Source organism: Drosophila arizonae, chromosome X (genome assembly GCF_054131065.1).
Source record: "Drosophila arizonae isolate 15081-1271.41 chromosome X, UAZ_ARI_1.0, whole genome shotgun sequence".
Classification (NCBI taxonomy): domain Eukaryota; kingdom Metazoa; phylum Arthropoda; class Insecta; order Diptera; family Drosophilidae; genus Drosophila; species Drosophila arizonae.
In genome coordinates, this window is record NC_142927.1 from 16,378,468 (window position 1) to 16,404,323 (window position 25,856).

Consider the following 25,856-nt stretch of genomic DNA (forward strand, 5'->3'; position numbering starts at 1 on the left):
TAAATATAAAATATAAATATATAATAGATTAAATAGAAATAGAAAATCATATATTTTTTTTTGTAAATATTTAATATATAATATAAAATATATATATATATATATATATATATTACTTGGTATATCATAAAATATTTATCATATTTAATATATTTATATTTGTGATCAATGATATTTAGCATATCATTATTAGTATAGTATTATTGCTCCAACCGAATTGAACTAGTTCACAGTTATTGATCTACCCAAAGGAGCTACACATTCAATTCGCTGAGATTCAAGTTTGGCTTGGGCATCAATGTTTGGTATAAAGTTAGATTTTCGGATTTTTTATGGAAAACATTTTCAGACACTCGACAGCTAAAGTCACGCTCAAAATAGGAGCCTCAGTTAGAGTATTCAAGATCCGAAAACAAATAAAATAAAACTAAAAACTAAAAACTAAAACCGCAATCGCAGCAGTTGCTCGGTTCGCTTTGCTGCTGCAGGGCATTGTACAAGCGCCCACGGTCTCCACAGCGTGGCACACGAGACATATGTATGTACGTATATATGTATGGAATACACACACACACATACACACACCCAGCTGTATTTTCATAGATGCTAAGCGAGAGCACAGAGCAGCGAGCACAGATACATATACATAGATATATATGCATATAGATATATACAAGTGTATATACATGGCGAATACATGCATGCATTGCTGTATGTGTGTGTGTGTGTGTGTCTCTGTGTGTGTGTATCTATGCATGTATTTATCTAGATCTAGCTCTAGCTCTCTATCTATTGCCGACACAGCGCAGCGCAGCGCATTTTATTTTTAGATAATTGCTCTTCCTCTTCACAATTTGGCAGCGATCCAAAAGCCAAAGCAAAGCAAAGCAAAATAAATAAATTCAAGATTTTTTTTTTGCAAAAAAAAAAAAGAGTAATAACAAGAAAAAGCGCTAATCCCACAATGATCCATAGTTTACATGCGCCCCACCCACCTTATCCACTCAGCACCTATATCAAGATTATATTATATATATCTACCTATATATATGCATATGTATATATGTATATGCAAATCTACTTCAATAGCTCTCTGTATATATATCTATGCATCTACACGAATCGTTGAGCCTTGCAGCTCTTGAGACATTATCACTGCCCGATAACATTAGCTTAATGACTTTTCAAAATGATATTTATATAAATGTACATAAATATACATATATATAGATTACAGATTCTTGATAAGTTCATGATGTCATTGAAAACTAACTGGGCGACGTTAATCATATCTTTTCTGCATAGTTACGAGTGCACAAAGTTGGAATGCTTCAAAGTTCGATTCGAAGTGTGATTTACTAGCAGATACCCTGGTTAAATCGGATTAGTAGAAGAATGACCAGAAACAAGAATGAGTGTTAACTTAAATATAAATAAAAAGTCTTTTAGACTTGATCAACAATGGCGGCAGTTCCTCTGCCTTGAACTGGTTTCTTGGCTATAGAAAAACTAACATATATCATATAGATCCTAAGATCATAAAGCACTGATCGTATTATCATAAATCACATATATTATTATGCTGAAAATCTTAGATTATAGATCAAACATCATAGACTCCAGCTCATAGCTTATAGATCATAAAACATAGATCATAGATCATAGATCATAGATCATAGATCATAGATCATAGATCATAGATCATAGATCATAGATCATAGATCATAGATCATAGATCATAGATCATAGATCATAGATCATAGATCATAGATCATAGATCATAGATCATAGATCATCGATCATAGATTAAAGTTCATAGATCATAGATCATAGATCATACATAGATCATAGATCATAGATCATAAATCATAGATCATAGATCATAGCTTATAGCTCATAGCTCATAGATCATAGCTCATAGCTCATGGCTCATAGATCATAGATCATAGATCATAGATTATAGATCATAGATCATAGATTATAGATCATAGATCATCGATCATAGATCAACGATACTGGAGCATGAATCCTAGATTATAATTTATAGGTCATATATATCAATGAATAAAAAACATCAGATAATAGATAATATATTCCTCTTGAGCGTTGATAATAGATCGAAGAGTCTAAATTCTAGATCATAGATAATCAGTTAAAGTTCGTAGATTCAAGCTCTTATATCCAATATTCTAGATCTATATTTATAATTAGATTCTAGACCCTATGTCATATCCTTATTCTCATATATTCACTGATTAACTAACTACACCATACCATTCCCTTGACGCAGACCAATTTTATTGAACATTTATACTTATATCTATAAAAAAAATAATACGATAATAGTAACTTTGTGACTAATTAAATAATACACAATTTTTAATATTAATATATTTGATAAGAAAGTTGTATAGAGACAATCAACAGAAACGCTTCAAAGTGACGGATACTTGGATGATTCATGCAATATAAGTATTTATATTTTCTATATATACATAAAGAAAATTAAACAAAAGTTAAGATATCGTTAACATGTCTGTGTGCCCTGTTCACAATGTGAAGCCCATTTGAACTTATCTGAAAGGCTAATCTATTGGCCGCTCGCTGATTGTCTTGCATCGATGTGGGCGTTAAGTGTTTTGGCCCAGCTCAGCTGGGGCGAGCCGATGAACAGAAAATACTTCGATATTGGTTGGGTTTCAATAGGCGACTATTGAGCCTAGCACAACGATTGGCAATTGAGCATGGCGGCCGCAGAATACCCTGGAAACTGCAGCCACTTCAAGAAGAAGTCGGCGGCACTCTGCACGAAATATAATACTATTATTGATATAGTACAGTAGAGACTCGTCGCTAACTCACCCGAAAACAGCTGCAGCATTGTGCCAACAAATATGCCCAAATGTAGAAGAATGCTCCGATAATTGCCACAAAGAACGAGACTAAGATCAATACAATCAGCCAAAATATGAACCACAGCGGATTTCTCATATTATACACATTGTAATGATAAGTGCTTAAAGAAATCAATTATATATGGATATATATCAGGGATCGCACAGGCACAACTTTACTGGACGTTTAGCTAGCTGGCACTGGATCTTGTCACTGGGCTCACTGAACGACTGCTCCATGTCGTTCAAATCGGGCTATCTAAACTTTGAGTGGCAGAGCTACGTCAGTTGTAGCCACTACAGAGAACAAGAGAAAGACAGAGAGAAAGAGAGCGAGAGACTGAGAGCGAATTGCGATAGGAGCACTCCTAATATATATTCTAAAGAGAGGGATATTTGACTGCATGAACTTTATATGACTTTATTTTCAGTTTTATTATGATCATAATTAGTGAGAGCCCAGTTCCAGTTAGCAGGTATACAAAAGCATTTATATTATCATTTAATTAGCTAAATCAAAAATAATGTTTTCTTGGGAAATAGAAAAAAATGATATACAGCATAGCTAGAACTTATGAGAATTGCATGGGAAGGTGGGACAGAGGGAGTGGGGAAAGAGAAAAGAGACGAAGACAGAAAGAGAAAAAAAAAGACAGAGAAAGAGAAGAAGTAGGAAGAGAACTTCAAAGACTAGAAGATGCAGGAGTAGAAGGAGAATGAGAAACGGAAGGATTAGAATGATGAGAAATAGGAGGAGAACTAGAAAGAGGAAGAGTGATCGGAGAAAGAGTAGAAGGAGAATGATAATGACAAATAGAAGGAGTAGACGGAGAGGGAATAGAAGGAAGGGGAGTCGAAAGAGGAAGAGTAAAAAAGAAAGAGCAAATGGAGAAAAGAAGAGGAGAACATGAAAGAGATGAGAAAAATAGGGCAAAGAAGAAAAGGAGTAGAAGGAAAACAAATTCAGAGAGAGAGGGAGAGCGACGGAGAGAGAGAGAAAAAGAGAGTGAGTGAGTTACTCAGAGAAAATTAGCGAGAGAGCGCAGAAAAGAAAAATAGAGATGTAGAAAGGAAGAGAAAGATGGAAAGAGGGAGACAGAGGGAGAAAAATAGACAGAGAAGATAGCAAAATAAATATGCAAAGAAAAAGATATAGAGACTGCGTTAGGAATGAGAAAAGAATTGAACGTTTTATGTAAGGTAATATAGAGAGAGTGAAAGAGATAAAGATATACAAGGAGAGTGTGAGAGGGGGAGATCGAATACAGAGAGACAGAGAAATTGACTGCCATTTTATTGCTGCTGTTAGCTCCACTGTTACAGTTACAGCAACGTAACATGCCATTAACAGAGCTGGCCTTTGACCAAAGATTCGTAGAGAAAGTGCACAAATGAGACCGAGACTCGCAGCCCGATCAACTAATCTACGTCAACTGTTAATTTTAACTGTTAATTTAAATTTAACTAAGTAGGCTGTAGGCAACGAGGGGGGAAAATAGAAAATTCAAAAGTAGGCTCTGTGCTCGGTATCAAAACTCATTCCATAACACATTGAATTTCGATTCAACTGCATATATACATACATATATATATATACATATATATATATATATATATATGTGTGTTATATGCGTATATACGACATTGAGATGAGCAGCAAACGTATACACGATGTGGACGATCCCACCGAGGATGCCCTGAAGGCAACGTCATTCGCTCAACAGATCTTCTCGAAGCCGGTTCGCTCCCCAGCGGATCTAGGGAAATGGAAGCGTTCGCACGCCTACAACGATTTGATCACGTACATCAATAATACCAGCATGGCCATACAGGGTCACCGGCAGAATAGCAAAGACTTTGTCGTCACCAGGCAGATGGAGAAATTGAGCAAGATCTTCAACTGGCTGGAGCGTCTGGTTCAGGAATGCCATCCCTTGGGCATTGGGCATGGTTTGTTACGCTGCGTCGGCAATGATAAGATCAATATGATGGATTCGACATTGTCGTTGCGCCAAAAATGCCATCGGGCGTACCGGCACTGGGTGAAGCTGGTCCAGGAGCGGGTCTATTCCATATTGGAGCTCCAGGTGAAGCCCCACTGCAAGCACATCAATGAGCTGGCCCAATATCTGACCCGTTCGTTTGGCAGCCTACAGCAGTATGACTATGGGCCCGGCCATGAGCTGATGTTCGTGTTCTATTTGTGCAGCCTGTTCAAGTCGGGCATATTGGGTGCCGATGATACTGTGGCAGCCGTCCTATTGCTCTTCCAGCGCTATTTGGATCTGGTGCGCCGCCTCACCTCGTTCTTTCGCCTGACGATCAGTCGCGAGCGCGACAGCAATGTGGTCGAAGAGCGTAACGTCTTGCCCTACATCTGGGGCTGTGCCCAGCTCTGCCGGAGCCATCCGTTCGATCCGCCCCAATGGGAGCTGCCCGCGGTAATGGAGACATACCGCAAGAACTATATGCTGCTCAGCAGCCTCGAGCATTTGCAGAAGAAAATGAATCATGTGGCGCTCGGTGTCCACTCGTATCAGCTGTGGTGTGTACTCTCCCTATCCAATTGGCCGGACGCCTACACTGGCCTGATGGCCAGCTATGTGAAGCATGTGCTCAGTGATTTCTATACCATCCAGGATTTGGTATTCTGTGAGATGTTGTCCTTTACGCGTCAGCCCTCTGAGTATTTGCAGCAGGCATTTTTGGGTGAGCCGCCGGAGTTGCCGACGCCAACCTCGTCAACGGACGATTCCGAAGAGCAGGAGGAGGAGAAGGTGGAGGAAGAGGATGACTCAGAGACTGAACAACTGATGCAGGAGTCGCGACACATTCAAGCCATCGAAAAGAAACGGAAACTCAATGAAAAAACTCGTATACTCTACGCGGCCTGTCTGCCCGTACCGCTATATCGCAATCTGAAGACGGACGTCTTTCTGGGCTTCCAGGATCCGCGTAAGCCCATCGAAAAGCCGGATGATGCTACTGCCCATGTGCTGCGGCGACCGCGCTGCCGCCATGAGGCCGAACGCCGAGAGACGTCACCAGAGTTATACAATAACCAAAACAAAACGGGCTCCCTTGATTCGGAAAATGCCATAAAGGTATTGACAGGCAACGTCTCCGGAGCGTCATACTACACCATCTGATCTGACCTGATCTGAGTGAATCGCCAAAAGCTAACTAGCTGGCAGGCAGGCAGGAGCAATCATCTTTATATTTCGATACATTTGCATATAAACCTTCATACAGCGATAAATAAATATATATTTGTCAAGCAGAGTGAGACGTATTCTTGCCGCGGAGTAGGTGAGACGGACGGACGGACAGATAGAAATAGAAATATATCCCTCTTTATATGCTAGCTCTACTCCTGAGTCTATATGCTAGTCGGACATACTCAACTGAAAGGAGCATACATCTCCATATGCTACTCAGGGTATTTGGTAGTTAAGCATACCCATCTAGAGCACATTTAACTTCATATGCATAATCAAATGGAGCTCTAGCAGGACATACCCTGCTAATATGCAGCTCAGATCATCGATTTTGCACTAGCATATGTAGGGCATCATCAGTTGAGCATACCCAAGAGCATGAGCTATATACACAATCTCACACAACGTAGGGTATCTTCTACTCGTGCATATCCAGCTGAAGCACATTTTAATGTATATACAGTAGCATATGTATACAGTTTAAGGTATATTCTAGTCATACCCTGCTCAGGGTATCTTCTAGTTGAGCATACCCAAAAGCATATAGAAAGTTATATGCAGCCCAGGGTGTCTTGTAGTCGGTCATACCCAAGCATAAATTCCTATACATACATACCTATGCAGTAGCTAACGCAACTCCGCTAAGCTATTAAAAAGGGTCTCTCTCTCCTTCTCATCTCCTCCCTCTCTCACTGATCAAATCGTTTCAATTTCTGCATAGTCTAATATTGTATGGCCCTCTCGCTCGCACTCGCATTTGCACTCGAACAGCCGTTCGCCATCTTCCTGGCCGCTCTCTCACACTCTCTCTCTTCACTCCAATTCCGTCTTGGACATCAAATTCGCAGCTGTTTTATTTTTCGATAGTGTGTGTGTGTGTGTGTGTTTTCCAGTGTTTGTGTTTGTATTTGTGTTCATCTGTGTTTTATGTTTGCTTGTCTGATTGTGCGACAACAAATGATTCAGTTGGTCTTTAACTGGAACTTATTAATTTCTACACACACACAGACACACACACGTACACACATTCTAGCAGAACGTCTCACGCAACTTGTTATTATTATTATTATTATAGTTGTTCTTCTTCTTAATGTTGTTGTTGCTGTTCTTGTCGCTGTTGATATAGTCGTTATTGTTATTGTTATTTGTATTGTATTTCCACTGTCACTGCCTCTGCCTCTGCCACTGCCACTGCGTGCTGCGCCTGCTTCTTCTTCATCATCTTCATCTGCTTTGCCTTTCACACATAATGTTAAGTTCATAAAGAATAGCACATCATTGTTATGGCAGCTGATAAACTGCCTGCAAATACATACACACACACACACACGCACGCGCACACATAGGCGTATACATGCGCATGTCTCGTATACGCACTGTAAGTCGGATATAAATTTAAACACATTTTCAATATACTTTTTCTTTTTTTTTTTGTTTTTGGTCAATTAAAATCATTTTATTGTTAAATAGATTTGTTTTCTATGACCTTCTAGAGGGTATTATAAACATAATATATTATACATATACAAATATATGTTTGTTATTTTTAATGCTATCTAAGCATTGCTTTATTGAAGTATAAAAAGAATAGTATTAAATAATGTAAAATATATAAAAATAAAAAATTATAAAAAATGTAAAAAAAGAGTACAAAATAAGTATAATATTTATAAAAAACTATGAATATTAATATGAATACTATTTATTTATTTTATAATATTGGTAATAAATAACCAATCAAAATATAGTTCCTTTAGTTTCATCGATGACTGGTCTCACAATATATGTAACTTTATTATTATAATCATATCACATAATGCGCAACATTTTTTTAAATGCTAATATTTTATTACAGTTTTATTATCAAATGAATGAACTTAATTGCTAGAGTTACATCTAAATATTAATAAGTTTAAGAGTTGCACTGAAACGAAAATCTTGAGAAGACATTTCTTTAAATTGAAAGTATATAGAAAGAAAAACCAATTTTCAATAGTAAAATTTCGAATTTTAAAACTTTAAAATTGAAAACGATAATTCATACATACATAAACATATATGTATGTATGTCAGTATATTCATATTTTCATACATATTTACGTACAGATGCCTTAATCCGTCCAGTTATGCTAATTACATATGTATATATGTATGTACATATACATATGTAAGCCAAATCCCATAGAACTCAACATATATCAAATTAATCGATAGCTGCAAATTATTATCGATAGCAGCTTAACAAAACAATACGAGCTTTCAAGCGAGATAAATGCATAAAAACATAAATTCATACATATACATGCATATGTATGTATGTGTGAATGTAATCAAGCTAAAACCAGTTACGCTGAGAATAGAAATTTGGTAAAAAAAAAGAGCTGGAACTGTTATTGACCATTTAGTGGCTAACAAACACAAACACACACGCACAAACACACACATACACTTAAATACAAACACACGCAAACAGGTGTGAGCTTTGACAAAAATAAATAAGTCACCTTACCAGTACTAATGAAATGTATATACATACAAACATATATAAAGGTTTACGTACAGAAATGTACAAACCTAAGTGTAAGTGTGTGTGTGTGCGTGTAAACAACAGCAACTCAACGTCAGCAATTGGCGCGCAGTAGCTGCTGCTGCTGCTAATGTTGTTGCTATTGTTGTTGTTGCCGTTGCGGCTGCTGTTGCTGCTACTGGCCGCTGCTGTACACTCATGGTGAAAATATTTCAAAAATGTCTGTTAATTTAACAGAGTTGCTGTTAAGAGCGCGCACAGCTTAGCAGCGATCTCATTCCAGCACAAGCAACAGGCGCGTAAGCTTTTTTTGTTTCTTCTTTTTTTATTTGAGCTCCAAAAGAGAGCCGTTGTTACGCCCAGCATATGTGCTCTCTGTCCAACTGGGACTGCCACTCTCTTTTCTACTCTCTCTCTCTCACTGTCGCTCTTATTCTTTCACGAAGACTCACACACACACAGATACGAATGCAAAGTTGAACGCTGGCGCTGCTTAGGAAAATGGGTAAACGATTATATTGAAAAGAAGAAAGAAAAACTTGTTCCTTTCTAACAATGAGCGACAAGATCAGACGCCTTATCCGCTTATTTGCTGCATCATCAGTTAACCAAGCAACTGCCCAGCACAGCAGCAGCAACAGCAACAACAACAATAGCAACAGCGGCAGCGAAGTCAACTCCTTCTGCTCTTTCACCATCCACCGACCGCCACCTGCATTAAGCAGCCTCTCTCTTTCCACAGCTGACGTCGCGACGTGCAGCAGTGCAGCAGCAGCAACAACAACAAAGTAAAGCACACAGCACATGTGAGTGTCGTCTGAGAGTAGCCGCAATACAGACAAATAAACAGACATAGAAAAACGCATACACATGCAGACACACAAGCACATGCATATGTATGTATATCTGGTAGTTGTTAAACTTGCTTGCTAACTTTGCCTGTATGTATGCGTTTGTGTGTGTTTGTAGTTTTGTACATATTATGTATGTATGTTTGTATGAATATATTTAGTTGTCTATAAAAAAGTTCTCCAGCATCAGCATTTAATTCTATTGTATTTTAACAAATGATTACCACTTCATTTGAATTTATCCCAGTCATAAAATTTACCCATGTATTCATTTATTTGCGAAATGATCGTTAATTAACGCTTTTATTTTATTTATATATGTATATTGTGTATGATTTTTAGTCAAATTTTCACGTAATAAAACTTCGAGCTATATTCCATTTTAACATGGAAAACGTGCAACAGTACGGATTATGTTAAGCTTAACAGATTATAAATTATAAAATCTGTAAATCCTATAAATGCGTGTAACAGAGTGTTACCCGAATCAAAGCCTGCCCCATATTCTGGAATAAGCCTGTATTGCATGTATGTATGTATGTGTGTATATATGTAGGTAAATGTGTATGTATGTATGTATGTATGCATGCGCATACATGTTTCTGTTGTTGGCCTACCTGCTTTAGTGGACTCTTTTTAGCCTGTTTTGGGTACAGATGCAAAATGCTGCTACCCCGTCCCCACAGCGCCACTGACGACGATGTCTGGTACTTTGCTTTTCTTTACAAACACAAACATAAATACACATCTACGCACACACTCGCCCAAACAGACGTAGAGGCAATCGCAGCGTGTCTGCTGTGTTGTTGTTGTTCTTCTATGCCCTGATCGCGCCAACAACAACAAGTGAGCGAAATCGAGTGCAAAGTAAATGAGCGGCAAAAGGCAACAGCGCAGCTCAACTCGGCTCAGTGTTCGGCTGGGTTCGGTTTCGATTCGGCACTACACGCTGTATTAGTCACACGTATATGTATGTATGTATGTATATGCCATCAACAGCAGGCCCGCACGAAGAAGAATGAAGAGAGCGTCGTGTGTGTATTTGTGCACGTTTCGCTGTTGCTGGTATTGGTGAGATGTTGTGTATATTCGGCTTGGGGCTTGATCATATTGCTGTGCGGTTGTAGTTGTCATCGTTTCTGTGTTAGCGCAAACTAAATACACAGCCAGCCAGCCAGCCAGTCAGCCAGCTAGCCAGTCAAACAGGCAGCAGCAACAGAGCCCAGACACGGAGCCGTGTTGTGTGTTGCTAGAGTCAGTCGGGCCAGCAGCGAGCGAGCTACTGTCGTTCTTTGTATTGATTCAGATTCAGTCGATGAGTTTCTCTCGCTTCTGCGCGTTGCGTGTTTCGCAGTGTTTCCGCGATTTTTTCGTTGTCGTCATCGTTGCCGCGTCTGCGTGATCGCCTCGCCTCGTCTCGTCATACACTCTCTCTCTGCTCACCCCCCACACACACACTCTTCGCAAGCTCGACGTGCGGGACTCTGTGCGATTGTTTTGCGTGCGTGCGTGTGTGTGTGTGTGTGTATGCACACACATTTATAAATCTTTTATTGTATGTAGATATGTAATTGTTTTATTTATTTTTGCCGTGTTTTTTTCATGTTAATTTTATATATACATATATGCATATGTACACATACATTTATGTTGCTGTTGTTTTTTGCGCTGATTTGTGTATTTAATGTGTTAACTTAAAACATACAGAAACTTAAAAGAGATTTTAATTTTATGAATGCTGTATCAATGTTTTTATCTGTTACAATGTTTGCTATGTGTGTGTGTGTGTGTTTGTGAACTCATTCAGATAAATTTAGGCGCTGCGCGTGTGTTGCTGGCCATGTTGTTCATACATATACATATGCACTGCTTCTTAAGAAACAAAACTAAATGCAATACAAGTGCGCCCACGCGACCCAGCAGCTAAAAAAAAAAAAAACGGCAAACAAAAAATTAAAAACAAAAATCATATTCCCAGATTTCATTCAATTGCAATTACCTTGCGTATATGTGTGTGTAGCTAAATGCTGATACATGCACACATCTGATTTTGCATAAATACACACACACATATGTAAACCCCAATACAAGATAAATGACTTTGTGTGTGTGCGACGAGTTTAACATCTTTAAGAGTGGAGCCACTAAAAAAAAAAAGAAAAAAAAAACACGCATGCACAAACACATATACGCGTGCCTGTATCTGTGTCTGTTTGATTCTTTTTTTGCACTGGTGCAAAGAGGAAAACAAAACAGATTTGTATATGTACATATGTATAAAAAAAAAAGCCACTGTGCGTGGGTCAGGCAAAAACAACAACAGCAACAATATATGCAACAACAACATTTGCGCTTCAAGCAAAAGCTTCAATTAAGCGCGACCCCGAGCACTGCAGAAAATTACCAAAGCGTCGCGCGTTCGTCCATTCTTTGCGCTCTTTTGCTCTTTTTTACAATTCTGCTCTCGCAACGCCTGCTGCACCTTTTTTCTGTTGAAAGGCGCATACACACATACATACATACGCATATATATGCTGTTAACGCGTCACATACACTCACGCAGACGCAGAGAGTTAGCAGAGAGGCGCGCGCGCGCGTACGTTAAAAAAAAAAAAGGAAAAGAGGGGAACATGAACAAAAATCTCAACTCCAATTGCCTTTGAACTGGCATTTCATAAATCTTTGCAATTCTATTTTATTTTTTTTTTAGTTCTCAACATATAATGTGAAGTGCGAACGGCAAAAGAAAAAAGAAAAGAAAAAGTGATTTGAAACACGGTAACAAGTGGAACGCGTACAAGCGCTGTGGGGCGTTATCAATGCTGATAAGAGCAAGTAAAACACAACAGTGAAAACAGTTAACATCGGCTAAAATAGCAATAGTTAAACGTTCGTTCATTCGTGTATGTTGCTGTGACATCAGCATCCCATTAACAATTGCATACAGACATACATACCGGTATACAGACGTACGTACGTACATACATATATACATATATACATAGGTACTTACAGTAAAAAGCTGGCTGCATGAAAAACATCACCAGCTCAAGCACTTGCGGCACGGGGCTGCTGCAATTGCAGAACAATCTCAGCAACAGCGAATTGGACGTCGCTGTTGTTGGCAAACCAGAAGCAGGTGCGTTATTTACACCATTTCTCTTTCTATCTTTCTACACTTCACAATCTCACTCTCACACTCACACTCATAAACTGTTTACTCTTACACTCTTAATTACAAAGCAATACGCATGCGTTGGCTCTCTATCTGCCAGTCACCGATCGTAACCGATAAGAGAGCTGTTAAGGGAGCACATCATCTTAATATTTATTTGCATATTGAGAATACATATATTAATTTAGGAATACATAAATATAGAACGTAAAGCAAACATACATACATACCCACATATACTCATACATACGTACATATAACGTATTTCCCACGTTACGAAATGTTGATATCGTACTTCCATTTATTTTCCTTATCTTATATTGACTTAATTTTTGAATTTGTGAATGGCTAGAGATATGTATATAATTAAGTAAATGTGATTTGCTTGATTTTTCCCATTGTTAAAACCGGAAATATTATATGGATTGTAAATGATTCATCTTCTGCTATACCCTGTTTATTGCATAATCAATACATGTTTAGCACAGCATGCATAACGTTGAATATGGCGAAAGAGTTCCAGAGAAATTAGAATATGAAAGCAGCATTGAAAAAGAGACGAAACGGCGTTGCTCTTCAATGAAGTTTCAAATTAGGAAATAGAATATATACATTTGTATATACATGTACAATTACATACATTTGTATATCAGCTGCTCTTGTAATTGATTTATGCCTCAAAATATCCTGCAGCATTTAAAGAGAAACAGCTAGAACTCTTTGCGTGTGTAAACAAACATGTGAAGGGTCTTGGCTGTGTAAGTGTGCGTGCATATGCGTGTACTCGTCGGTTACTGCTTTACTAAGTTGCATTGATTTACTCTTTGGTTCGAGCATTTGTGCTCTTGTGCTCTCTCGCTCTCCCTTTGCACCGGGACTCTCTTATTTTCATGCACCGCACGCGCGTTCTTTAATCAAGCCAACTTTACGATGGTGACAAACGCAACTGATACAGGTGCGATCTTATTGCGCTCGACTCGCAGATACCTCGTATGAAATAATTGGAAATAATTATATTTTACAAAAGAATATTGCTAAATATTAAAAAATCGATTAATTTTTAGCTTTAGACTGATCAAGATTATGGATATATTAGTTACCAACTATTTTAGCACTATTCATTAAATAAAGGGTATCAGACACAAAGACAACAAATGAAAATAACAAATACATTGTATACAACAAAACCATACTGGTTTCTACCTACCCACATGCATGCACCTATACACACACACAGTTGTATGACTATGCGTGTGCGCTGCTGTCTATTGAAGCGAGTCAAAGCAATAACAACAACAATCACAAGACCCCGTCGCTGCTTTTGTAACTTTTATAAGTAATGTGTGTACGTGTGTTAGGTGGGGTTCACAGAACCCGATCGACTTCGTCTTGCGCAATGTTTTTTGTTTTTTGTTTTTTTTTTTTGCCCATTTATAGTATACCATGTCCTGCTCACTCTCCTAGACTACCGCTCTCTCCCACTGTTCTAGCGTTCTCATAAGTCGTGACGACGCAGCGCGACCAATTGAGCGCTGTTATTGCTGTCCCACCATTATTTTCGACTGTTAACCTAACATAACAACAGTCTGTTATGCAAAATTAGGCGCGATCGCTGCTGCTGCTGCAGCCAGCGCAGTCGCAGAGTCAAGTCAGCAATAAATAGCATTAGCAATAGCAAAAAAGTCCGCTTGGGGGATTTGTTGTTGTTGTTGTTGTTGTTGTTGTATTTAATTTTATTTATTTTTTGTTAACTTGACTTTAAGTTTGAGTACGAGTTTGACTTGACTTGTGTGTGTGTGTGTGGATTTCTATCAGGCGAAACAAAAAGTTGTCCTACCAGTTTTTTTTCTTTTTTTTTTGTTGTTTCTTCTTTTTCTTTTTGGGGCCATTCTTTTTGTTTGTCTGTGTGTGCCGTGTGCTGCTTTTGTTGTTGTTGTTGTTGCTGCTGCTGCTGTTGTTCGTAGTGGTTTCTACTGTTTTCCTCTCCACTCGCTCGCCGTTTCGCTGAGTGTGTTTACCTTGGTACTCGCGACGAATTCGATTTGAACGGTTCCACAGCATTTGCAGTTGCTTTTCCGTTTCTTTTATCCTATGCCGTTTTGTCCCCCACCATCCCCATTTGTGCGCAGCGCTGCGAAAAGCGGCAATTACGCAATCCTGTCGGGGATTTTCAATCGATTCGATCCGTTCTATGCACATTTGTGTGACTCTCTCTCTCTCTCTCTCTCTCTCTCTCTCTTTCACACACACTCTCAATCTCCCTCTGGCTCTATCATTTATCTTTCACTATGTACACACATTTACACACACACACATAAATATATTTGTTTGTGTGTGTGTAGCTTTCTTGTTTCTCTCAATCAGTTAACACCGATTGCCACGAGACATCGCTTGGTCTTCTATGCCTGTCCCTTTCCCTCTCCCTCTGCCCCTCTCATTCTCCCTCTCTCCCTCTCGCAGATGTCAGAAACCAGTTTCAACCATTCCACACCCCTTTCTTCTATTCTTCCCACTTCTACCGTTGCAATCAGCCGCGACAAGGCGACAAGAAGTTTTCAATCAAACTGCGCTGCAAAAAAAAAAAGAAGAAGGGGAAGAAGAAGAAAAAAGACGACTCTAACAAAGTTTCAATTGTTGTCGCTTTTCCTCTTAGTTTATTGCTTATTGTTAACTTTATTCGTTTTGTTTTTGTTTTTGTTGTGCTTTATTTGCTCGGAGCATTAAATACAGGTAGAAAGGCCATAATAAAGTTATAAAAATGTATTACGAACTGAAAGAGGCAAATGTGATAAAACTCCAAGAATTTCAATGAAAAGTAAATTCTTATTTACATACATGACTCTGTCTGACTGTATATATGTGTGTGTGTGCGTGTGTGCGTGTCAGTATTTGTCTTGTGTTGTCCCATCCGTTAGGAATTTACCGTAACAAGGTAAACAATTTTAATAGCCTAAATGGTAATTCTTCAATTTACCTTTCGGTTTTGCTTATCTTAATTAATAGCCATTTCTTTTGTATTCAATTAAGTTCGTACATTGACCATGCCAAAGCTCGTAATGCTACCTAAAAAGTATGCTGTGTGTATTGAAACTATGTCAATAAAGTCTTGTTGAGATTGTGTAAAAAAAAGGAGGACAATGTCAATCTTGAAATACCTGTGCTTAAAGTTCTTTAATAGAATCAGCACTAAATAATTAATTTAAAAAAAAAACAAAAAAAAATGTCATGCAATGTAAAGCTGATGACTTGAATGACTCGAATGACTTACAGTTTTAAGCTTTAACCTAGATATGTAGGAATTAGTTAGTTCTAGAATTTCTACTAATGCACGACACAATTCTTGGATTCGCCTTAAATACCTGCAAATTGTCTGTACGTAAGATGCTTCTGCTTATGTATGCTTCTTCTTCTCGAGAGCCCAAATTTCTACGTAATACGTTACACTGGCAATTTTTCCTTGTAAATCTGCTGTCTGGCATCTCTCATTTCTGGTCCCTCTCATTCGACTCATTCACAAAATTATACAAGCATACATGTATGTACATATACATATACATATACATATGTATTTATATATTTATATATCTATGTGTTTCCTTCAATTGGCGAATATTTCACTTAAATTTCCTCAACTGTATAATATTTGTGTGTATATCATATATCAACAGCTTTGCACAAATGCAAATACATATGTACATACATGTGTTACACACACATACAAACATACATTGCATATCGCTTTTGAAAGTAGTGTCGCCTGTCAGCTGGATAATGACCGATGACAACGAGTGCTATTAACATGAAATTCAAGCGCCATTTGCAGATCATGTGCGAGCACAGACACGCACGCATACACACACACGCACACGCACACACACACACTCGCATACACCCACGGGAGCAAGCAGTCTTCCTGCTCACACACTTACATGTGTGTGCATGTAGTTTGACTTTCTTTTGTCACTTGCGGCCAGTGCTGCCATCTGTTCTGTTAAGCAAATAACTAATTAATTAAGTCACATCAGTTTATTTTCATTTCTTTTTATTATTTCAAGGTTAGCTTGGAAGTATTCTCAAAAGTTGATCATTCAAGTCGCAAATCTTTTCACACATGCCAAAATTCCCGTTGCTTTTTGTTGTTGTTTATTTTTATATTTTTTTTTGCAATCACTTACAAATGTCAAAATTGGCAACGCTGTCGCTCTCTTGCACTCATTTAGCTTTAGCCTCTGCCGCTGCCGCTGCCGCTGTCACTGCTTCTGCAGCTGCTGTCGTTGCTGCCGCTGCTGCCGTTGCTGCTGCTGCTGCCGCTGCTGCCGTTGCTGCTGCTGCTGCTGCTGCTGTGTTCTGTTTTTGAAGTACGTGACTTGCTTCGCACTTCCTGTATCGTTTTGTTGGCCAGAGAAATGTTGCCAATTATTCAAAGTGTGCGGCGACGGCGACGGCAGCGGCAGCGGCTGCAGCCGCTTCTGTTGCTGTCGTCAGGCAAATAAAATAAACAAATAATAACTAAGCATTTTGTGTGTGTGAACATACATACATACATAAATACACATGAACATAGGCGTGTGTGTGTGTGTGTGTGCGTGAGCGAAAAGTGCGACTGCGAGAGTCGGCAATTTACCGCTTGAGGTTGTTGTCGCCACGCCGCGTTGGTCCAACGAAAGCAGTGAGACATCGACGCATCCATATGCACTCAACTTCTCAATTGCTCAATGGCTCAACTGCTCAAACTGTTCCAACTAAACGGGACGACGCCGCAAAGTCACTCGGAAAGTACTTAGTCAGGTCAGGCGGCGAACGAAGAGGCTGTCGGCTGTCGGCGCGCAATCGGGCGAGCGGGTAAACAGCGGGTGAGCGGACGCGGTCACCTGTCTGACTCATCGATTTAATTTTAAACACTATTTCGAGACCTTAGTCAATGAACGCGGCGGCGTGCGCTCGGCACACAAAAAGCCCAACACCCCAAAAGAGTGTGCCGATAATGCTGCTGCTGCTGCTGCCGCTGCCGCTGCTGCTGGGCGAAAAGCAACGTCAAAGGGAAAGGAAGAGCGAGAGAAAGGCGCAGGAAATAGAAGCGCGTCGTAAACAGTCGCTCTTGCTCTCTTAAATTTGTTTATTTATTATTCTTTTTGTGTGAGCTTCATTGCAAAATGCTGTTACGCTGCACTGTAAATTGCAAAGACGCTGCTCAACTTCTGTATTTAGTACGTTACGCTGTTAATGCTAACATTTGCAGGTGCTGTTAAACGCGCTCATTTACTTACAGTGACTGTAACTACTATTCTTACTGTCAACTGAGAGCAAAATTTAATGAAATTTTGACTATGTTCTTTAGAATTTATTAGTATTTTAGATTTGATTAAATTTAAATGGAAATTATTTATGTGGGTCAAGAATTTGCTGATAATAATATTAGCCAAATATCGAATTTAAATTGATTAAATATGAATCATACGCAATGGTGTACCAGAAATTGAAATTTATTTATTTTTTCATTAGAATTTTATTTTTTATTGTCATAGTCTATAAAAAAGCTTTTTATTTATTTATTTATTTTTATTTAGAATTATTATTATTATTATTATTATTATTATTATTATTATTATTATTATTATTATTATTATTATTATTATTATTATTATTATTATTTTTAATATTTATTTTTATTTTTATTTATTTTTTTTTTTTTGTAATTTCATCATAAAACTTTTTGATTTATACTTTATCTTATTTTTTTATGAAATGTAACAAAGCAGTTCGTTCACAAAATTCTATGTAGATTACAAATTAAATTCAGCTAAGTTCAATTTTGTTGTTGGCCAACACACGCAGTGTATAGCGGAAATAAAGAGAGTGTAGCTTCCCAAATGGATGAGGATGTATCCAGGTATTTCGAGAAAATCAGCCATGGGGCCGTGATGCGTGTGCGCAAGGAGTGCGACATGCCGTTGTGGTATAATTCGATGGCCTACCACGATGTGATCGCCTATATAAATCGGACGAGTACGGCTATTCAGGGCGTGCAACAGCTGGAGCCGCACGGCTATCCGGTGAGCTTGACAATGCGCAAGCTGTGCCATCTGATCGATAGCCTGATCATGCAGCTCAGTTCGGTTAAGCCGCATGCTATGAATTCGTATCGCACCTGGTCGCACCAGATGCTCCACAAGGTCTTCAATATGCTGGAGACGGCGCTGCCGGCCACCAAGTGCGAGTATGTGGGCGAGCTGGGTCAGTATTTGGGCAGTTCGTTTGGCAATTTCACGCGCGCCGACTACGGCACTGGTAACGAGCTGAGCTTCATCTTCTTCCTGTGCAGCCTCTTCCAGGCCGGCATACTGGGCGCCGAGGATGAGCCGGCCGCTGCCCTGATGCTCTTCAGTCGGTATCTGAAGTGTGTGCGGCGCCTGCAGAGTCTGTTCGATCTGAAGCCGTCGGCCCATCAGGGCGCCTACTCGCTGGACGATTTTCAATTTGTGGCCTATATGTGGGGCGTAGCGCAGCTGTGCTATGAGCCCCCGTTCAGCCCCAGGGAGCTGCTCGATGAGGCGACGATACGCGAGTGGCGCAATCAATACCTAATCGTTGGCTGTGTGGCCTTCCTGGCCAGCACCAAGACGGGCACCTTTGCCATGCACTCGAACCTGCTGTGGAGCGTTGCCTCGCTCTCGTCCTGGACGCAAATCTATACTGGGCTGCAAAATATGTACCTGAAGGAGGTCATCTGTCAGTTCCATTTGCTGCGCGAGCTGTGCTTTGGCAAGCTGATGGCCTTCGTTCCGGTGCCGCCGGCCAGCCAGCTGATGCGTGCCGAGCTGGGGCATCTGTCGCTGGCCCGGCAGCGATATTTGCGCGAAAAGGAGAAGCTGAGCAACGAGCAGGAGCAGCAGAAGGCGCTGCATCACCAACATCATCGCCGCGATCATAAGCGAGAGCATAGGCGGGAACGGGAGCGCGAGTGGAAGCGGGAGGGCAGCAGCGTGCAGCGCCTATCATCGATCATTGAAGCGTCGCACAGTGGCATCAGCTCGGGCTCGTCGATCACATCCTTGAGCGGCACCAGCGTGCATATGAATGCACTGGCCAAGCGGCTGGGCAAGCATAAGCAGGAACAAAATCAGAATCAGAAGCAAAAAGGCCAACATATGGAATACTAACTGTCTGTGTGTGTGTGTGTGTGTGACAAGAAATCAAATCGTATGAATTGAATTGAAATGAAATAAAATTAAGTTGGCAAACAAACGAGCAACTGTTGCTGCTGCTGCTGTTGCTGTTGCTGATGTATCACCAGCTGCCCATTAAACGTAAACCAGTTCCAGCTGTGCTCGACGGCCCCTCCTCCCGCTCGGCCCCTGCCACTGCCCACATGCGCGGCGCAAGCGACTAAAAATCTGTTAACCGGTTTAGAAACAGACTAAAAAAATAATAATAAAAAAAAAAAAAACAAAAAAAAAAACTCTTGTTGCTGCTGAGAACTGTTATACATAAGCGATACGAGTTGCTGCTGTTGTTGTTGTTGCTGTTGTTGTTGCTGCTGCTGCTGCTGCTGCTGCGACTCTTAACCAAAAACCAATTAAGCGCGCTCGACAGCCGGACAGATCCAGCAGCGATCGCTGCTGCCGGCGGCCAAAGGGAAAGCAATTGGCGAGAACCTACAATTGCTAGAAACATCCTTTCACAAAACTGAAAGAAAAGAGCAGCAGCCAACGACAACGACAACAACAACAGCAACAACAGCAGCGAATTGCAATAAAAATAATAATAAGACAGAAAAAGAAAAAAAGAAAAAAAAAAAAAACTGGCCACACACTCAAACACACACACACAGATATAGAGATGTGCACACATATGTGAGCGCGGCTTTCTTTCCGGTTTAATCGATCGAACTTTAGCGGCCATAGTCAAAATGTCAAACGACAATAGACCCCAGAGCATCTATGACTAATGCATATACGATATATGTGTGTATACATATGTAGGCAACTGTGTATGTGTGCTCGTATATATACATATATAATTAGTGTTTCTAGTTGCTTAACAACTAACTAGCGTTGATGCTCATAACGACAGAAAGCGTAAAAGCTGCATTTGATTAATGAACTGATTTAAAAAAAAAAAAAAAAAAAAAAAAAAAAAAAAAAAAAAAAATTATTTATATCTTTTTATTTTAGTGCAGCATTTGTATTTTTATGATCACAAATGTCATAGAGTTGTTGGGTTCATTCAAAAAGTAGTGCAATACAACTATTTTTATACCCTGAACCCATTGCTGTAAACATAAAATTATTAATTGTGAACACCCTTTCATTTTTCCATACAAAATAGTAGTATTTCAATGTATACAATTTACATTAAATGAAATGCTCTATATATAATATATACGTACACATTTTATATAGATATATATTTTATATTAAAAAAAAAAAATAATAAAAACATTATACCCTGATTTCCCATTTTTATTGGGATTCCAAGAACCGAATCTATAACAAGGAATATTCCAAATTTGTTGAAATCTCTTTTAACATTGAAAGCTCTTTTAATATTGGTATTCGAATTTCTAGTACTCCAGGGTCTTGCTTTCACTCTCTCTCACTCCCTGTAACTCTTTCTCTTTCTCATACTGTCGCCTTCCCTCTCTATCGTACTACATATCCCGCATATAAAATTTAATAATTTCTCGGTCTGTCTATATCTTCTATTCATACGTATAGACGTCTCGATCTCAGACTCAATGAGAGCTAAATACTTTTGTTGTCGATTTTCCGTATATTTCGCATATCAAGTTTGTTTTTACATAATCGATTACTCTACTCGATTTAATGTACTCGATTAAAGTGTTATCGGATTTTGGATTTTCGTTAAAATTCGCAAATTGTCCCTTAGTTTAAGTGAGCTCGATTCAAGTATTAAATCTAAGCAAATTTAATATATATAAAGGAAAATCAAGTCAATGGGGAACACATTTTGGAAAAAGCTTCTTAAGTACCTTCCGAAATAAATACTATTACCTTTGCCATTAGCTAAAATATTGAAAATCAACTTTCAGTCACTTTTTGTTTTATTCATGTTCGGTTTTTGTTGAGTCAAGGCGTGAAACTCTGGAGCTCGGTTCGGTTTGGGTGCTTCCAGTCGTCGCCCTTAAATTGAACAACCTGTATGCAGATTTGCGCTAAGCCAGACCCATTTGGGTCAGCACAGAGGTTTAAGCCTTGAGAGCATTTCATGTTGAGGATAGCGTTTTTTGTGTCTGTGCAGCGAGGCTTGCAAATAAGATGATTGGATTTTTTTTCAAGTGCCCAGACACACACACACACACATAGAGGGAGAGAGAGAGAGAGGGGGGGGGGACATATACTGACAGACACAGATGAACAGTTGATTGATGATAAAAACTATCACCACCTTTCCGTCTATATGGCAAAGGACAAGCAAGTCCTGTGTCGGGGTTGCGAGAGCGCACAGGACTATGAATGCCAAGTCGGGTATTTGGCTAACTGTGATGTGATGATGACTGAAAAGCACAGAGAACAGATAAAAGCATGAATATATACATATACATATAAATATACATGTATATATCTCTATGTATATGTATATGTCTGTTGATATTTCGATGTGTGCATCCTGTGCTGTGCATGTCCTGTCTAATATGCAGCGATATATGTTTTCCTTTTTGCGTCTCTTGTTTTAGTTTGTGATAAGAGCACGGAATGCCAATTATGTCACACTGTGCAGCGGCAGCACAGTGGTGCGTCAGCTATGTGGCGTAGGTTAGGGGTTAATTCAGTGTCCTTTTCACAGATGTATGTGCATGCATGCATGCGTGTGTATATACCCTATAAATGTGAAATGTGAAGAAATGCTGAAAGCATATTCGATAAATATCGATTAATTTATGGTTGTTCGAAACCTGTAGAAAGTAATGTAACTATATACAGGGTATATTAGGCAAGCATATGAGGTGTTAGCTTAAAACTAACTATGATAGGAGAGCTGCTCTACTAAGTTATGAGAAACCTTGCAGATATATGATAAACTGATAGCTAATATTTAGTGAGAGTTAAGAGCAGCTAAGCAAGTCAAGCTATCTACAGGGTATAAGCCAATCGAATGAAAAGAATGCGTGTGACTGCAGTTGAGATTTGAATAAAGATCACCCCATTAATGAGCAGCATTACAGCTCACGCATCATGAGCACGCACATACATACACACACACACACACACACACACACATGCTCACGCTGGAATTTTTCAAGTGGGGTGACTGATCCTGCAGCAGGAACACCACCACCACACCATCATCAGCAGCAGCACCACCACCACCACCAACAACTCCACCACCACCACCACCATCACCATCAATAACAACAACAAGAGCAAGAGCAACGCCAACAAAGCGTCTCGCACAGCTGTTCCTAGTCACAGGCGAAGGAAAATATAGAAATGCAAGCGAAAATAATAAATACCATAAATTCCAATTGCCAGAGCAAGGGTGGTAAGGATACAGCACACAGAGACACACACACACACACGCACGCACATTCCCTTATTAATGCACAACCTCAACAATGGCAGCTGTAAGTCGGGCCTAAGTCTTGTCTAATTGGAAATTACAATGAACCGGAAATGTTTGTAGCCCAAAATTGAATATGATAAAATGTACAAATAGCTCACTCTCTTACTCTCACTCTCACTAAATGCCTCTCTCTCTCTCTCTCTCTCTGCCTCTCTCTCGGTGTGTATGAGATTATGAAAAATGGCATAGTCAACCCCTATGAGGCCTACAAACACGTCAAGCAACCCCATTAGCCGGCCAAGCCGAGGCAGAGGCAGAGGCAGAGGCCGAGGCAGAGGCAATGCAGCCGTGCATTATTATTAAATAGTTGCGCCGTTTTTATCGGGTTGTCGTTGTTGTTGCTGTTGTTGTTGTTGTTGTGCACCCTCTAACCCCTACAAATGCCCGATCTAGTTGCAATTTGAGTGTGAGTATGTGTGTGCGTGTGTGTGTGTGTGTACAGTTGCTTTGAAGCTTTGACCAGCTTTACAGTAAAAGAGTGAGCGAGGGAGGCAGAGTGTTAGAGTTAGAAATAGAGATAGAGTGAGATAGAGAGAGATACAGAGAGAGAGAGGGCGACAAGCGGAGGGAGCAGTCTAAAAAACATGATTTGAAATGAAATTTCTTTGCTGGCGGTTCTTGGAATTTCCCTGATTCTCATATACCATGACGCACGACGCGTCGCTGTCGACGTCGACGTCGCTGTTGCTGTCGACGCTGGCATTTTTGGTTGCCTTCCCCTAATTGTGTGCTTGTGTGTGCGTGTGTGTGTGTGTGCGGCACTGGCTATGCCTTGAACTGGGACTGCATCCTGTCGCGCTGCCAACCATCCCCTGTGGAAGCAGCAGCAGCAGCAGCAGCAGCGGCAGCAGCAGGAGCAGCAGCGGCGGCCAAAGGAGCGCACAAAACAAAAACCAAAAACAAAAAAAAAAAAATTTTGTGAAAAATAAAAGGCATTTCAGTTTCCATAGCGCGTTTCAATCAAACAGACGCGTTTCCTTAGATTTACCAAAATTCGCTCGCGTCTCAGTTAAATATTGCTTAAACGCTGCAACGCGCCCCTCCCCTCAGCACGCCCCTCGCTCGCTCGTCTGAAAATGCGACACATATTCGTCTCGTGCGATTTCGCCTAAGAAATTGTTTACCAAAAACAAAAAAAGGAAAAAAAAAAAAAAACAAAATAGTGTTTCAATTGATTTTTGTTGTTGTTGTTATTTTTACTGTGCTGTGTGTTAATTTTGTATCAAGATTTATCTGAAGAGCGACTCAGATAACGGCTCCAAATTGGCGCCGTTCTCCAAGCACTTGGATTCCCTCGAGGAATTTAAGACCCTGTCCGGTGAGTGCGACACCCTGGACACTATAGACGCCGCCTAGCTATGGCTATGGCCTACCTGAGTGCCGCCACAGGCGCACAGGTAGCGCGACCAAAGCATTCATAATCTTTCGTTTGTTCGTTTTTTGTTTTGGTTTTTTTTGTTTTTTACCAAGTTAGCTAATATTATCTATAGCACGTATACATGTATAGAGACATATATGTGTTTGTATGTGGTTCAGTAAGTGCGCTCAGGTCCGTTTTTAAGTTTAGCAAAATTATCTGAAATTTTTGTTGGCATAATATATGTAGATACATATAAATCTATATCTATATATCATTATCTACCCATTTGGTTTTAATTTGAGCATATAGCTAAGATTCTTACTGAATGTATAGCACGATATATAGATAGATTTTGATATACTATGCATATAAATTTCCAAACTACTGGAAAGGTAGGAACTGTGGTTATACCCGGAATACGTTAAAATCGTATAAGTTTACTCATATAAGTTTATCTGGGAACGGTGTGGACGTTATAAGCTGAATCATTATAATCAGATTCTACTGTACATAGACTAATATAAACTATGAGAATTAGAGACTACTAAAGACAACTAGTGAGTAATCGAGACTACTTTAGACTGTGACAGGCGGCTAGAGACAAATGTCGGCGACTAGAGGCTACCAAAAATGAGTGGAGACTAGTAGAGAGAAACTCAAGAGATTATTTTAGGCGACAATAGACAACTAGAGATGATCAGAGACGATCAGAGACTAGAGACTGCAAAAGGCCACTACAGATGACTAGAGACGAGTAGAGAGAGACTCGTGAGATTATTACAGACGACAAGAGACAATTAGAGACTAACAGAGGCCAGCAAAGACGAACAGAGACGACTAGAGATTATCAAAGACAGCTCTAAAAGTCTGGAGATTAGCAGAGAGAATCAATATCAAAGACTATTCCAGACTATTACAGACTATTAGAGAGAGAGAGAGAGAGAGACTTGAGAGACTACTAGAGACTATAAGATATGATATGAAGAAATATTGCCAAAGCCGATTAGAGGCGACTAAAAATATATCGGAGAGAGTTTACTAGAGAAACAATTTTTGTTATTTGACATATTTATTTCAATATAGCTTAAGACATTGGTGTGATTACTGCGACTATGGAGCTACTAAAATCTATAGACACTACTACAGAGTAATTTCCAGAGAGACGTCTCTAGTACTGCTTAGATTGCAGCCTATTACAGATTATAGATTCTTGCATGTAATACCAATGCATACACTCCTGGGTGTAT

General features: G+C 39.6%; 3 protein-coding genes and 1 long non-coding RNA gene across 11 annotated transcripts in view; 3 read left to right on the plus strand and 1 right to left on the minus strand.

The window, feature by feature from the left end:
- The window catches only part of sd (TEA domain transcription factor 1 homolog scalloped), an 82,062-nt gene that overhangs the window by 27,758 nt on the left and 28,448 nt on the right, over window positions 1-25,856 (plus strand). The window contains exons 1-2 of one of the 8 annotated variants that reach the window (XM_089474476.1): window positions 10,588-11,045; window positions 12,201-12,629. The exons of 3 other annotated variants lie outside the window; for them this stretch is intronic. In XM_089474476.1, coding sequence (XP_089330602.1) covers window positions 12,521-12,629 — 109 coding nt within the window. In that variant the 5' untranslated portion in view covers window positions 10,588-11,045; window positions 12,201-12,520. Of the gene's footprint in view, window positions 1-10,587; window positions 11,046-12,200; window positions 12,630-20,636; window positions 24,568-25,856 lie in introns of those variants that run through there. 4 more of the 8 variants (XM_089474477.1, XM_018015989.2, XM_018015991.2 and 1 more) reach the window with 4 other exon arrangements.
- Window positions 1,748-9,100, plus strand: LOC108619419 (serine/threonine-protein phosphatase 2A activator). Its single transcript, XM_089474483.1, has one exon. The coding sequence runs from the start codon at window positions 4,523-4,525 to the stop codon at window positions 6,041-6,043; it is 1,521 nt and encodes a 506-aa protein (XP_089330609.1). The 5' UTR covers window positions 1,748-4,522; the 3' UTR covers window positions 6,044-9,100.
- On the minus strand, window positions 16,691-17,833 carry LOC149267951 (uncharacterized). The gene is made up of 2 exons (XR_016271092.1): window positions 17,206-17,833; window positions 16,691-17,140 (listed from the first exon to the last, which is right to left on the minus strand). It is a non-coding gene; the product is annotated as an uncharacterized LOC149267951 (long non-coding RNA).
- LOC108619423 (serine/threonine-protein phosphatase 2A activator) lies at window positions 18,326-20,489 on the plus strand. The gene has a single exon (XM_018015995.2). The coding sequence runs from the start codon at window positions 18,536-18,538 to the stop codon at window positions 19,823-19,825; it is 1,290 nt and encodes a 429-aa protein (XP_017871484.1). The 5' UTR covers window positions 18,326-18,535; the 3' UTR covers window positions 19,826-20,489.

Coding starts and splice junctions, on each gene's coding strand:
- LOC108619419 (XM_089474483.1), top strand. CDS start 4,523: ATGCGTATATACGACATTGAGATGAGCAGCAAACGTATACACGATGTG.
- LOC108619423 (XM_018015995.2), top strand. CDS start 18,536: ATGGATGAGGATGTATCCAGGTATTTCGAGAAAATCAGCCATGGGGCC.